This window comes from Caretta caretta, chromosome 20 (genome assembly GCF_965140235.1).
Source record: "Caretta caretta isolate rCarCar2 chromosome 20, rCarCar1.hap1, whole genome shotgun sequence".
NCBI lineage: Eukaryota > Metazoa > Chordata > Testudines > Cheloniidae > Caretta > Caretta caretta.
The window spans coordinates 666,234-679,598 of record NC_134225.1 but is presented as its reverse complement, the minus strand read 5'-3'; the positions used below and the strand labels follow the sequence as shown (position 1 = coordinate 679,598).

The 13,365-nt window shown below is 42.7% G+C and overlaps 2 protein-coding genes across 4 annotated transcripts in view; one reads left to right on the top strand and one right to left on the bottom strand.

The window, feature by feature from the left end:
- Positions 1–8,235, bottom strand: part of LOC125627509 (uncharacterized) — a 44,345-nt gene extending 36,110 nt beyond the window's left edge. Inside the window, exons 1-2 of one of the 3 annotated variants that reach the window (XM_075121581.1) lie at positions 8,104–8,235; positions 1,430–1,761 (exon numbers count right to left, since the gene is read on the bottom strand). The gene's annotated coding sequence lies outside the window, so the exon portion shown is untranslated. The remainder of the gene's footprint in view (positions 1–1,429; positions 1,762–8,103) is intronic. The other 2 variants (XM_075121580.1, XM_075121582.1) reach the window with 2 other exon arrangements.
- Positions 7,533–11,498, top strand: LOC125627512 (thiol S-methyltransferase TMT1A). The gene is made up of 2 exons (XM_048831681.2): positions 7,533–8,301; positions 9,588–11,498. Exons 1-2 carry the CDS (start codon positions 7,798–7,800, stop codon positions 9,822–9,824), a joined length of 741 nt encoding a protein of 246 aa, XP_048687638.1. The 5' UTR covers positions 7,533–7,797; the 3' UTR covers positions 9,825–11,498.
- The last annotated feature ends 1,867 nt before the right edge of the window (positions 11,499–13,365 follow it).

Below are 13,365 nucleotides of genomic sequence, written 5' to 3'. Positions count from 1 at the left end.
TCCTAGGGGTATTTACCCCTGAATAGCGGCCTTATAATGTCAGAGCAATACTTATTTAGCAATTAGCTGCCCAGCCAAATTGCCTTGGGTTTATGAGAATAACAGGGAAAATTTACTGAGCATCCATAGCTTATCCTAACTATGGTGTCAGGTTTGTTCATATGCCAGTCAGCTCCTCCCAGGTTTTAGACAAAGCTCTGATCACAGTGGTCAGCATTTTTCACTGACTGTCCTGCCAGTTTTTGTGGATCACATTCTAAAGCACTGATCATTCCCTGTTCATCATATACAGAGCCTCGGTGCCTAAGTCAAGCTTTGTGGATCTCAGTGTTGTTCCTGTGACTTTCTGGGCACCATGTTGCTTGGGCTTGCAATGCCTATGTTCCTTTGGGAATCCGGGCTCATCAGTCTAAATCAGATTTGAAACAGCAATCTGCACAACGAAATGCTCCTATTATAGCAGAGTAATTAACACTAGTTAAGGCCAACAGAGTAGCTTGGGGCCTCCAAGTGGCAGGGAGCTCATATCCTACTGAAAGAGAATAGAAGGAAAAATCTAAGCACCAGACATATCCACTCAGGCTGCACTGAAAGTACTTTTGATACAATTCCTTTTGTTTTGTTTGTCTTTTGTAATTGCTACAGAACCACGGTGTTGCTTCAGAGACATAGGCTTCTCAATAAAGTTGAAAATACTGTACTTTGATTATATCCTCTGCTCTGTTACCAATAGGGGGAGCAGGTAACTAATTTTTGTAAACACTAGCCCCTGTAGAGTGTTTTTTCCCAGATTAGTATAAGGCGAAATTCAGAATTTGGCCCACTAAGTCTAACCCAGGAGATCAATACTGGAATAAATGGATTTCACTCAGTAATTGATAGAAAGAAAGGCAACTACAGGAACAAGACCATACGCTCAAACTTGAATAAATTTTCTGAAATTAAACAAATTTGCATCAAAGTTTCAGGTGGGACAGACTATCAATATACTATGCACCTTGCAACCAAGGATCTCAAAGCATTTTACAAATATTGATCCCACTGACTTCCTAGTACTTCTCATTAAGGAGTTAGCAAGATTAATATTATCCATAGTTTAGAGATGAGAAGTTGAGGCACAGATGAAGTGACTCAGCCAAGGTCACACAGGAGGACAGTGGCAGGAGTGGAATAGTACCCCATGAGTCTTATCTTCCAGTCCCATGATCTAATCTCTAGACCTCTTCTACCAGATCAGAAGTCAGGGCAGACTTCCCTTTAGACATGCACTCTAATGAAACAGGCTATGATCTGCACTCTGGACAGTGCAGCTTTTGAAGGCAAGTTCTCATTCCAATACTTATTCATCATCTACTTAATCATGTACAGGGTTCACCGAAAACAGCAATCACATGGGCCTAGCCGCAAGGAAGAGATAAAAAATCCATACCTAAACATCTTCCTTTGCTGCAGATCACACCTTCCTTGGCTGCAGTTACATAATTCAGCAAGTATCACATGTAAAACTGACAAATACACAAAGCCGAACACAACCTGTTTCAGGAATGGTTTACATGCATCACCTGTATGTACAGAGATGAGAGGCCTCTCAGGTGTCCATCTTGCACTTGGGTCTCACCCTCCACCACACATAGTTGCAAACTGCTAACACCAACATGACTTACTTTGGTGAAGGAGTCCTGGGCTAATTCTTGGTTACACTTGGCTCCACAGCAAGAACACTGTCCATGCTTCCCTAGTCTCTGTTGGGGAACCTAGTACCTGCCAAAGAACATCAAGCATATTAACCTGCAGCTTCCATTCCACCTCCCAAGCTCTTTCAAACATTCATTGCCATACAATTGCTCTAGCAACACCTCCTTCTTCAAGTAACCATAAGACTAGACGGGGCTAGTTGATAAGTTTAATTAGCCATAAAGTAACCCATCAGTTCAGCCCTAAATAATATGGGCCAGATTTCTAAGACCTTTCAGGATCTTTTGAAAACTGGACATAAGTGTCACAATGGGAATTGCTGGTGCTGAGATATTATATGGGGGGGGGGTGCAAAAATCTGGCCTCAAACATCGACTCGAGCATTTGAAAATCTAATCCTGATCCATTTTGAAAAATCTGGCCCATTAGCAGGTGGTTTTAACTAGTTTAAGGCTTCTGTTTCAAGTGCTATCACGCTGATAACCAAGTGCAGGACACAGAGTAGAATAATGTGCACTTTACTGTGTATAAACAAACAGAAAAAGGTACTTTCTTAGGGTATGTCTACACTTGTAGAGTTTTTGTGCTGTAAGTTGAACCGGTGACAGGGAACTGGTGAAAGTAAAGCGCTGGTTTGTGTCCTCACTCAATTCCTCAGGCGTCAGAGTGTTTACACTAGCAGCACCTCCACTGCTGATGAGAGCAGCGCTGTCGGGCAGCTCTCCCACCGTGCAGCTCTCTCGATAGGTCTTGTGGGAAGGGGGTGGGTGAGCAGAAGGCATTCTGGGTCCCTGCTCAATGCCTGTTGCTGCCCTGCTTCATGTCCCAGCAGCCCTATTACTTCCTCGAGAAGTGAATTCAAGTCTGTACGTATATTGATCTTTTAACCAACTCTCTCTCTTTCTTTTTTAATAAATTTTAGTTTAGTTAATAAGAATTGGCTATAGGTGTGTATTTTGGGTAGGATCTAAGTTATAGTTGGACCTGGGTGTGTGGCTGATCCTCTGGGATTGGAAGAACCTTTTTCTTTTATATAATGAGATAAGATTTTCAGTAATCATCATATCTGACAGGTGTGTCTGGATGGAGGCCTGAGGCTGGGCACTTTAAGGGAACTGCATTATTTAGATTTCTGATCAACCAATGAGGTAATATAGAAGTTGTTTTGTGCTGCCTTGGTAAATCTAAGTATTGTAATATCCACCAGCTTTGGGGATTTGTCTGCCCCATTCTGTTTGTAGTTCACCCTAATTGAGTGACCTCAGCTGGCTCCCATGGGCAGCATCATCAGGCAGCCACACTTCTTGAGGTTCAGATACATAGCAGAGATGAGCTTGTAGTTGCCAAAAGTCCTTTTAGAAACAGTATACAGGTTATAGTCCAATGTCCATATTCAGGGTGACTCCAGTCAGTGACTGGGGATCTCAATCCTTATGGCTTAAGGTTTCCCACTCTTGAAACCCAAAGCAGATCTGAGATGAAGATGGATCGTGTCCCAAGGTTTTTACAAATTTCCAGCAGCCTTTTGGCCTGAGAAAACAATAAGCTTAACTTTCCTCCTCCCATACATCATGGCAATTAGCATAGGGTAATTTATTCATTAAACAGTTCAGATACAGGTTACCACAACCTTCAAAAAGACATGTAGACAATAATACTTTTCCACCCAAGTGTCTTCCTAAATATTAATACTCCTTTTTTGATCTTTGAATCAAAGCCATAGCAACAGACAAGACTTGTTTGCTTACATCACAAGACCTGAGCAAACATCTATCCTTCTATCTCTAACAATGCAGGCTTGCATTTCAAAGCTCTATTCATTTACATATCTTCCTAACCAGCCTCTAAAGTTGGGCCATCAGTCAGGTCAGTCTGTGAGTTAATTAACTCTTTCTGGCCCTGTGTCACCTTTCAATGAGATATTATATTACACTCATAACGTCACAGCATGATTGTAAAACACCAGGTTACAGAGGTGTAACTGAAGGCCTTGTGTGACAGGCCCGCCTTTATTAGTAGCAATGAGGCACCAAGTGCCATTTTGTATTGATTTATCTTTTAGAGCAGACAAACAGTTAAAGGAAAACAAAGCTCAAACTTAAAAGTCTATATGAAAGCATGGTGTATATGTCAGGTTTCAGAGTAACAGCCGTGTTAGTCTGTATTCGCAAAAAGAAAAGGAGTACTTTTGGCACCTTAGAGACTAACCAATTTATTTGAGCATAAGCTTTCGTGAGCTACAACTCACTTCATCGGATGCATACTGTGGAAAGTGTAGAAGATCTTTTATACACACAAAGCATGAAAAAATACCTCCCCCCACCCCACTCTCCTGTTGGTAATAGCTTATCTAAAGTGATCACTCTCCTTACAATGTGTATGATAATCAAGTTGGGCCATTTCCAGCACAAATCCAGGTTTTCTCTAGAAAACCAGAAATCCTGGATTTGTGCTGGAAATGGCCCAACTTGATTATCATACACATTGTAAGGAGAGGTTTCAGAGGAACAGCCGTGTTAGTCTGTATTCATCACATCTGATGAAGTGAGCTGTAGCTCACGAAAGCTCATGCTCAAATAAATTGGTTAGTCTCTAAGGTGCCACAAGAACTCCTTTTCTTATTGTAAGGAGAGTGATCACTTTAGATAAGCTATTGCCAGCAGGAGAGTGGGGTGGGGGGGAGGTATTTTTTCATGCTTTGTGTGTATAAAAGATCTTCTACACTTTCCACAGTATGCATCCGATGAAGTGAGCTGTAGCTCAAGAAAGCTAATCCTCAAATAAATTGGTTAGTCTCTAAGGTGCCACAAGTACTCCTTTCCTTTTTGATGTATATGTGTTACTTGCTCTGTAAAAGTCATCCTGAATTGACACACAGCCCTTCCTCCCAGGAGAGAAGCTGCTTACATGTAAAGAAAAGGGCACTGAAAATGGAATCACAAAATCTAGCTCACAGCTATATTGCTACATACACCACAAAAACAAAATCTTCCCCCTTTTCCTCTTGTTCCCACTTGCTGGTTACACCAGTCCCCTTCATAGAGGTGAGCATGATGGAACTGACTTGATGCAAAATCAGGCAGCTACATATACAATTTACTGAAAATATATATATATTTTTTGGCAAATGATTTCTCCCAGGAGACCTAGTCAGATTTAATTGGCCATGCTGGATGCTGTGATATCACTGCTAGAGGGAAAGTCCTGCCACTGCTTCCCCACCCTCTGGACAGGCAGAAAGATCCCCACTTACAGCATGGCCTCCCTGCATCTAAGAGACTTGACAACTGAAGTGTTGTGAAATCAGGGCAATGTTCTGATTTTCTACCTGCCAGAAACCAAAAGTTGGCTTCTTGCAGCCTGTACGTTAATAATTTGATGTTCTCACGGAAGTGAAGAGACTTTGCTTATGTAGCAAGTCTTCATATTGAAGGATTCTGTAAAACCCATATTAACAAAATCCATAGCATCTTTAAACAGTCTAAAGTGCCTCCTGGATCATATGATTAAACCATCTACAAAAAACAAACAACCCTCTGTGTATGGGAATGTAAGTTATCCTGAATTCTCATTTATTTGTCTGTGCAGCTCCAGGCTGTATCTTGTTTCACTGTAGTCTAAAGTCAAGGAAGAGTAAGAAGAAAAGGAGTACTTGTGGCACCTTAGAGACTAACCAATTTATTTGAGCATAAGCTTTCGTGAGCTACAGCTCACTTCATCGGATGCATACTGTGGAAAATACAGAAGATGTTTTTATACACACAGACCATGAAAAAATGGGTGTTTATCACTACAAAAGGTTTTCTCTCCCCCCACCCCACTCTCCTGCTGGTAATAGCTTATGTAAAGTGATCATTCTCCTTACAATGTGTGTGATAATCAAGGTGGGCCATTTCCAGCACAAATCCAGGTTTTCTCCCCCCCCCCCCCCCACACACACAAACCCACTCTCCTGTTGGTAATAGCTTATCCAAAGTGATCACTCTCCTTACAATGTGTATGATAATCAAGGCGGGCCATTTCCAGCACAAATCCAGGGTTTAACAAGAATGTCTGGGGGGGGAATTGAAAAAAATGCAACCTACTAAAAATAACACCTGTTTCCATGCAGGGAAAGGTTATGCTTGATTTTGGGGGCAGCAGCAATATCTTCTATAGTTTAAGGGGTTGGGATAGCACCTCCTGCAGAATAAAAATGGAGCCAAGAAATTTCTGTTAGGGCATTATCACAATAGCTGCCTCAAGCTGGATTCCTTTGATGTGTGGCAAGTACATTTTGGTACAGCTCCATGACTACAGCTTGTAAGAAATGCAAAAGAGCAACAGAATTCCCCCAACATCTGACATGACTATTTCTTCCACACCACTGTTAGCTTGGTCAGGTCCAAACTCTCCTCTCTGCTGACAGCAATGCTGCTAATTATGCTCCTACAGCAGTTCCTTGCCCTGCTTGTATATCTGCTTTTGTTCCTGAGACTGAGACACCTCATCTGCAGCAAGAAGATATTTTTCCCACCTGTCATGGAAAGATTCACCATCATTTACAACAGAAAGACCTCTGACCAGAAACAGGAGCTCTTGAGCAGCTCGCAGGAGTTTACAAACACCACAGAGGAGCTGGTGCTGCTGGGTATCAGTTGTGGCATTGGAGCCAGCTTCCAGTTCTATCTGTTGGGATGCCAAGTGATCTGCACAGACCCCGACTTTGAGAAGTTTCTTTTCAGGAAAATCGCTGAGAATCAGTACCTCCAAATTGAGATTTTGTGGTAGCCCAAGTTCTCTGCTGAATCCTGGTGCAGTGCTTGATGCAGAGTATAGAGAAGGGGTAGACTCCACAAAGGAACTTAGGTGCACCTAAGTTCCAGTTTTGGCTCCACTGTGATCCACAAAACTCTTGCCAAACCTTGTGAAAGCCTAGCTTAACACGAGTAATTAAAGATGGGGGAAGCCTCATTTCTTGGAAGACAGGATAAAGAAGGTAACTAGATCAGCAGGCTGAAAACAGAAAGTTTGTACTAAGATAAGTAAACAGGTCACTAAGCTGAAAGACAGAATGTCTGAGCTAGCTAAAATAAGAGGGAAAATACACAGAGAATCATTTACTGAAAACAAGCTAACAATGGATAAGAGAAGACTGGAACACAAGATGAAGTGAAGAGTAAGTTGGGCATGGACAGAACATGCTGTAGAAGAGGGACTGGTTCCTACAAAATGACCAAGCCAACCCCAAAAATGTGATGCACTGTATTGTGTAATGTATATAAAGGAAGAGGTTTGCTGTGTAACTTTGAATGTGTTGTACGCCCTATACCCACCTCCTACGTTTGAGCCTGATCAACTCCACATAGAGGCTGTATGCCAAATAAAAGCACCTGAGTGTTGAGACTGGAGTCAAACAGAGTTCTCTGGGAACCAAGTGGAAATAGGTCTCGGGAGAACCCTAACACGCTGTAGGTACTTAAGCTCACTCAGCACCTAAGCTTTCAGAGTACAAGTTCCCAAGCCACCTAAGTTTCTGCTTCACTCTAAGCACTAGGACATCTCTTTCCCGCCTAACCCCCAGAGTGATTCACAGACTAGGGAAAAACAGGAATTCCTGTTGAAGCTGTTCCCCTGTGGCTAAATAATGAAAGAGAAGTTGGAGCATGGGTCTGGATCCAGGGTCTCTCACCTTCTGGATAAACCCTTAGCCACAACATTGAAAATGAGACAGGGCTGCTTTAAGAGAGAGGCCGGAAATTGTTATCTGAAACTTGCTAACCGTTAAGCTTCTGGGATTTGCAGCATGTTGCATCAATCAAGTTCCAAAACGCAGGAGCCAGCCTGTATCAGTTCATCATATAACCAACCAGTTTCCAGACTGCGTCAGTTGTTCCTAACAGAGCAGCTGGTCTTTTTTGCTCAAGTTTCAGCCAGGACCTTTACACTGGATTTTGAAATTGGCTGTAGAAGCCGCCTAGCAGATGAGTACAAAGAGCAGAAAATAATCCCAAGAGTGAACAGAGCTGCTTGATACTCACTCTGCATTCTGCCTAAACTTCAAGGGATCTTATTTTTAAACAAGCAGGCTCTTTTCAGGGCAGGTCCTACTGAGAAGCGGGAATGGAAAAGGCAGTGGTCCTGTTTCTCCGTGTTAGCATTCAGCTGCTTGCCCTGCCCATATACCTGCTATCATTCCTGGGCATGTGGGAACCATTCTGTAAGAAGATATTCTTTCCTTTCTTATTAGAGAAGTTAACTGCAAGTTACAACCGGAGGGCATCAGGGCACAAACAAGAGCTGTTCGGCAACCTGCAGGAGTTTGCAGGCCCCGCGGGGGAACTGACTTTGCTGGAGATTGGGACCGGCACTGGCGCCAACTTCCAATTCTACCCACCTGGCTGCAAAATTACCTGCACTGACACAAACCTCAACTTCCAGCGCGGTCTCTCCAAGAGCATGGCACAGAACCAGCACCTGCAGTTTCAGCGCTTCCTGGTGGCCCCAGGGGAGGACTTGAACCAAGTGGCTGACAGCTCTATGGATGCAGTGGTTTGCACCTTGGTCCTGTGCTCAGTGCAAAGCATAGAGGGTGTCTTGAAAGAAGTTTTGAGAGTACTCAGGCCTGTGAGTATTTAAAAAAAGATATTTCCTATATTATTATTACCTATTCTACAGCCACTGGACCAGATTCACCAGTGACCTTCAGCTTTTTGCCACTCTGGAGATGCAAAGCTGCCACAAATCTCGTTTATCTGGCCAATTAAACTGGACTTGTATCTACTTTGCATATCAAAGAGGTGCAAAGCAGTAGGAGCATACTGGTCACTTTGCCCCATTAGTCTTAGGCCAACTGTGTTTTGTGCATTCAACTCCCACTAACTTCAATGGCAATTGGGACACATGCAATTTAAGGCAGAATTTTAATTTTTTTCCCTACAAGGGATTTTTCTGTTAGAAAAAAGCAAATTTTCAATCTAGCATGGTGAAACATCTTGTGTCAGTTAACACAGCCCCCTACCCAAAAAAAGTATTTAAATTTTACATGGGAGATATCAAGATTGGTCATTTTCATCTACACCAGATATGGATAAAATATTAAGTCAGTGAAGTTTAAAGTTTTAGGATGTTATAGGTGAAATATTAGAGCTTTCCTAGACAGCATGGTCCAATGGACAGGAGATCTCAGTTCTGCTAGTCAGGAGATCTAGGTTCTACTCCTGCTCTGCTACAGACTCGCTATGTTATTTTGGACAAATCACTTAACATCTAAAAATAAGGGCTGATCTAAACCGTAAGGTTGAAATAACCATTCCTTTAATTCCATTCCCTTTCTTTATTTGCTCATAACTTTCTATAAAGCATTCCATCTGGGTTAAAACTCCCTGGTCCTGATTCTCAACTGCTCCATTCCTCTACAGAAATTTCAACCTTAATGGTGGGATTTTTAAAAGGGACCTAAGTATTCCCAATTCATTTTAATGGGATTTAAGCATATCTCTCTCTCTCAGGCTCCTTTGAAAACCACACCCTAGTAGTTTTACTCTGAACAAAAACACAAAGTACTGATTACTGTGAAAGATAAATAGAGTTAAAGAAACCAGGTCCTAAGCAAGCACATTTTTTGTCTTTTTTAGAACTTATTGATATGGATTTTAAACACCTCTGCAAAAATATGTAATTTTCTGTTTATTTTAAAATGTACAGGATTAAAAGAGCAACTTGGGAGGGGAGGGAGTATTTTGATACTTATTGAAATGTATGCAAAGAAAGCCTCAATTCCAAGTGTATAAATTACTGAGGGAGAAAAGGCAGAACAGAAACTGAGTTTTAAGAACACAAAGAAAAGTTATGCAAACTGCATATCAGTTCCTTCATTTCTAAAATATTTCTAAATTGTTTTTTCCCCCCAGGGTGGGGCATTTTATTTCTTAGAACATGTGGCTGCAGATCCTTCAAGCTGGACCTATTTCTGGCAGCAAGTCTTTTATCCAACTTGGAAACTTGTGTTTGATGGATGCTGCCTGACAAGGGAGCCCTGGAAAAACCTTGAACAGGCCAAGTTTTCAGAAATAAAGTTACGACACATACAAGTCCCATTATACTGGGCTCCAGTTCAGTCTCATATCGTCGGATATGCAATAAAATAATTCTCACTGTGCTGTAACGTATGCACTTTGTAATGTTTGCTTCTGTACAAATCATTTACAAAAAGAACGAGGAGTACTTGTGGCACCTTAGAGACTAACAAATTTATTTGAGCGTAAGCTTTTATAAATCTGTTAGTCTCTAAGGTGCCACAAGTACTCCTTGTTCTTTTTGCTGATACAGACTAACATGGCTACCACTCTGCAACAAATCATCTACAGTAACTCTTAACTGATCAATTAGAGAACATACTCATTTAAAGTTGTGCAGTACCCCCTTATAACCTTGTTTGGCAGCCACCTGCTTTGTCCACTGCTTGCAGAAAGAGCAGCCCGTTAGCGTTACCTGATGGGGACTTGAAACCAGGGTGGACCAGCAGCCCCCCTGTCAGCTCCCCTAAGATCCCTGCGTGGCAGCCGCCCAGCAGGCTATCAACTGCCAGGCAGTTCAACTGTCCCACCCCCCACTGCCCTGTGCTGCTCCTGCCCTCTGCCTTGGAGCTGCTCCCCGGAGCCTCCTGTTTGCTGTGCAGGCGGAGGGGGAGGAAGTGGGGTGCTAATGTCAGGGTGTCCCTGTCACGGAGTCCCTGGGCGATGCTCTGGAACTGCTCCCCATGAAGCCAGTCAGGACTCTGGGGCAGTCGCCTTTCTGTGAGCAGCCTGTCTTCAGGACACACAGCTCACACAGCTTCCACCTTCCTGGGTCTGACCTCCTCTGCCCCTCCGTGCGCTTCCCACAGCGAGTCCACTCAGGTGGGGCTCCTGGGGAAGCCAGAGGGTCCTGCACCCCAACTTTGCAGTCAGATGTGACTCTCAGCCAGCCAATAAAACAGAGGTTTATTAGATGACGGGAACATGGTCTAACACAGAGCTTGCAGGTACAGAGAACAGGACCCCTCAGCTGGGTCCATTTTGGGGGGCAGTGAGCCAGACAACCACGTCTGCCCTTCACTCCATGTGTCCAGCCAGCCCCAAACTGAAACTCTCTCCAGCCCCACATCCTCTGGGCTTTGTCCCTTTCCCGGGCCAGGAGGTCACCTGATTCCTTTGTTCTCCAACCCTTTAGCTCTCACCTTGAAGGGGGGAAGGGCCCAGGCCATCAGTTGCCAGGAAACTGTGTCCAGATTCCTGCACACACCTGCCCTTTAGGGCTCTGCAGTGATCATACACCCTTACCCCACCACCTAGATACTTAAGAACTGCATAGGGGAAACTTAGGCACCCCCACATTATTCAGAGGAAACATTAAGAACAGTCCCACTTCATCACAGACCCCCTCCCCTCGCTCCAGCACCCCTGCTCCTGTACCCTATCTCCACAGAGCAAGGGGGACACACCACAGGGCTCAGGATGGAGGGAGCTTGCTGGCAGCAGCTGCTGTCTCAACTTGCTGATCTACTTAAAAAGACAGTGTACTTAAGAGTGGGGTCAACATACTTAAATGTGCGTCTTTCTCTCACACACATGGTGTGTCTCCTCCCTCCATTCGTGCTGCCTTGTAGAGCGTAAGGCTACATTAACGACATGTTAACCCTTGAGGGCTCAGACAAGTGCTAGTTCATCATTTAGCAGTAAGGCATTCCATGGGAAATAGCCCACCTCCTGACTCCATCACCTCAACCAAGCTTCAAAATCATCATTGCTGTGTACAGTATTAAATTGTTTGTTTAAAACTTATACTGTGTATATGTGTGTGTGTATATATATATAAATATAAAATATAGTCTTTTGTCCAGCAAAAAACGTTTCCCTGGAACCTAACTCCCCTGCTTTATATTAATTCTTGTGGGGAAATTGGATTCGCTTAACATCATTTCACTTAAAGTAGCATTTTTCAGGAACATAATTACAACGTTAAGCGAGGAGTTAATGTAATTAATTTACTCACATGTAATTAATGGTCACTCTTAACCAAAGAGCAAGATGTACATTAATCCTGAGATCTCAGTACAAGTAATAACATGACTATACTTCAGTCACCTTAAATTTCTGATTCAGAAGTCAATCCCAGAAGGAACAAAGCCCGTATCTAGACGTCTTTAGAAATAAACATTCTATAGATGTGTGCAGGTAAATTACTGGTTTCAGAGTAACAGCCGTGTTAGTCTGTATTCGCAAAAAGAAAAGGAGTACTTGTGGCACCTTAGAGACTAACCAATCTATTTGAGCATAAGCTTTCGTGAGCTAGAGCTCACTTCATCGGATGTTAGTCTCTAAGGTGCCACAAGTACTCCTTTTCTTTTAGGTAAATTACTATAATTTGGGACACATTAAGTTCCAGTTTGAATGGAAGTAAAACAGAATTCTGCCTGGGCCACATATTTCATACCATTGTCCCTTCCACTGTGCATGGTGGACACTAAAAAAAAATTTGGAAAACCCTTCTTCTTAGTTTTACCAACAATGACGTTGCGGAAAAGATTGTCTCAGAGAGGCTGTGTCTATACTAGCCTTTTTTGAGAGGTCTATCTCACTGTTGCACTGCCCCACTTATAGCAATAAGGAGGTACATTAGTGTAGACAGGTCACTAGCATTTTTACCAGTCTGTCTCATCCAAACCTGCTGAAAGCAAGTCTAAATACAGACGCAAAAATACTGGTGAAAACTACTGCTTCCACAGCAGTTATCACCAGTGGAGCTGCCCCGATAACACAACAGTGGGAGATATCACATAAACAACTGGAGTAGTCAAAGCCAAGAAAGAATACTTATTCTTTAACTATTCAGGGAAATAGCTTCCTAAGTATGTTGCTTTATCTTGACAAGTTCCTTCAGATAATCATTAGTTTATTTTCACCACCAAAAGGCAATTGAGACACAACTGTGAAAATAAAGCTTGTGGTGGGAATTGCTTTCTATAAAGTCACATCTTTATTTCCACCCTCTATCTTATAAGGCCTGCTTCTTTCTCTCCTGCCTTGGTTTTGCATCAGTAGTTTGCTTTTACGCACCATAGGCTGGTAGGTAGGTGCTTGACCCTAATAACATATAACCTCCACTCAGCTGCAAAAATGTATTGGCTAGAGGACGCAACATTCGCTAATATTAATCCTTCCCTGCTCTTTTCGTAACAGTTATCGAGCTAGTTTAATATATCTCATGCCATTCAGCTAGCTGAGGTTGTAGTATAAACAATTTAACTATAACTTTGCTACGGCCCTGGAATGTTGGAAGATTTTTTAAGCCTGTGTCAAAGTCTACCACTTGGTGTGATATTTTTATATTGTTAATTACCCAACCAGTCAAATGATTCAGAAATTATGCTGTGAATCAACACTGACAAAACTGAGGTCTAAAGAAAGGTACAATTTTTCCATGGGTGAAATCCTATCCCTAACAAAGTCAATGGGTTCTTTTCCCACTGACTTCAGTGGGGCCAAGATTTCACCCCCTATATGCAGCAATGTCGCCTTTGTATTATGATTGCAGTAGATCTTACAGGCAACAGGAAGCCTTGCTTAATATTTGGATGGGAGAATATCACTGAAACCCCTGCAAAGGTGCAGGGCTCTGGCAGCATGTGTCTCATGATCTTGATCTCTG

Excerpts from the sequence above, each read along its gene's own strand:
- LOC125627512 (XM_048831681.2), top strand. The coding sequence starts at position 7,798 with ATGGAAAAGGCAGTGGTCCTGTTTCTCCGTGTTAGCATTCAGCTGCTT. Across the intron at positions 8,302-9,587 it reads TTTTGAGAGTACTCAGGCCT|GGTGGGGCATTTTATTTCTT; the intron begins GTGAGTATTTAA and ends TTTTCCCCCCAG.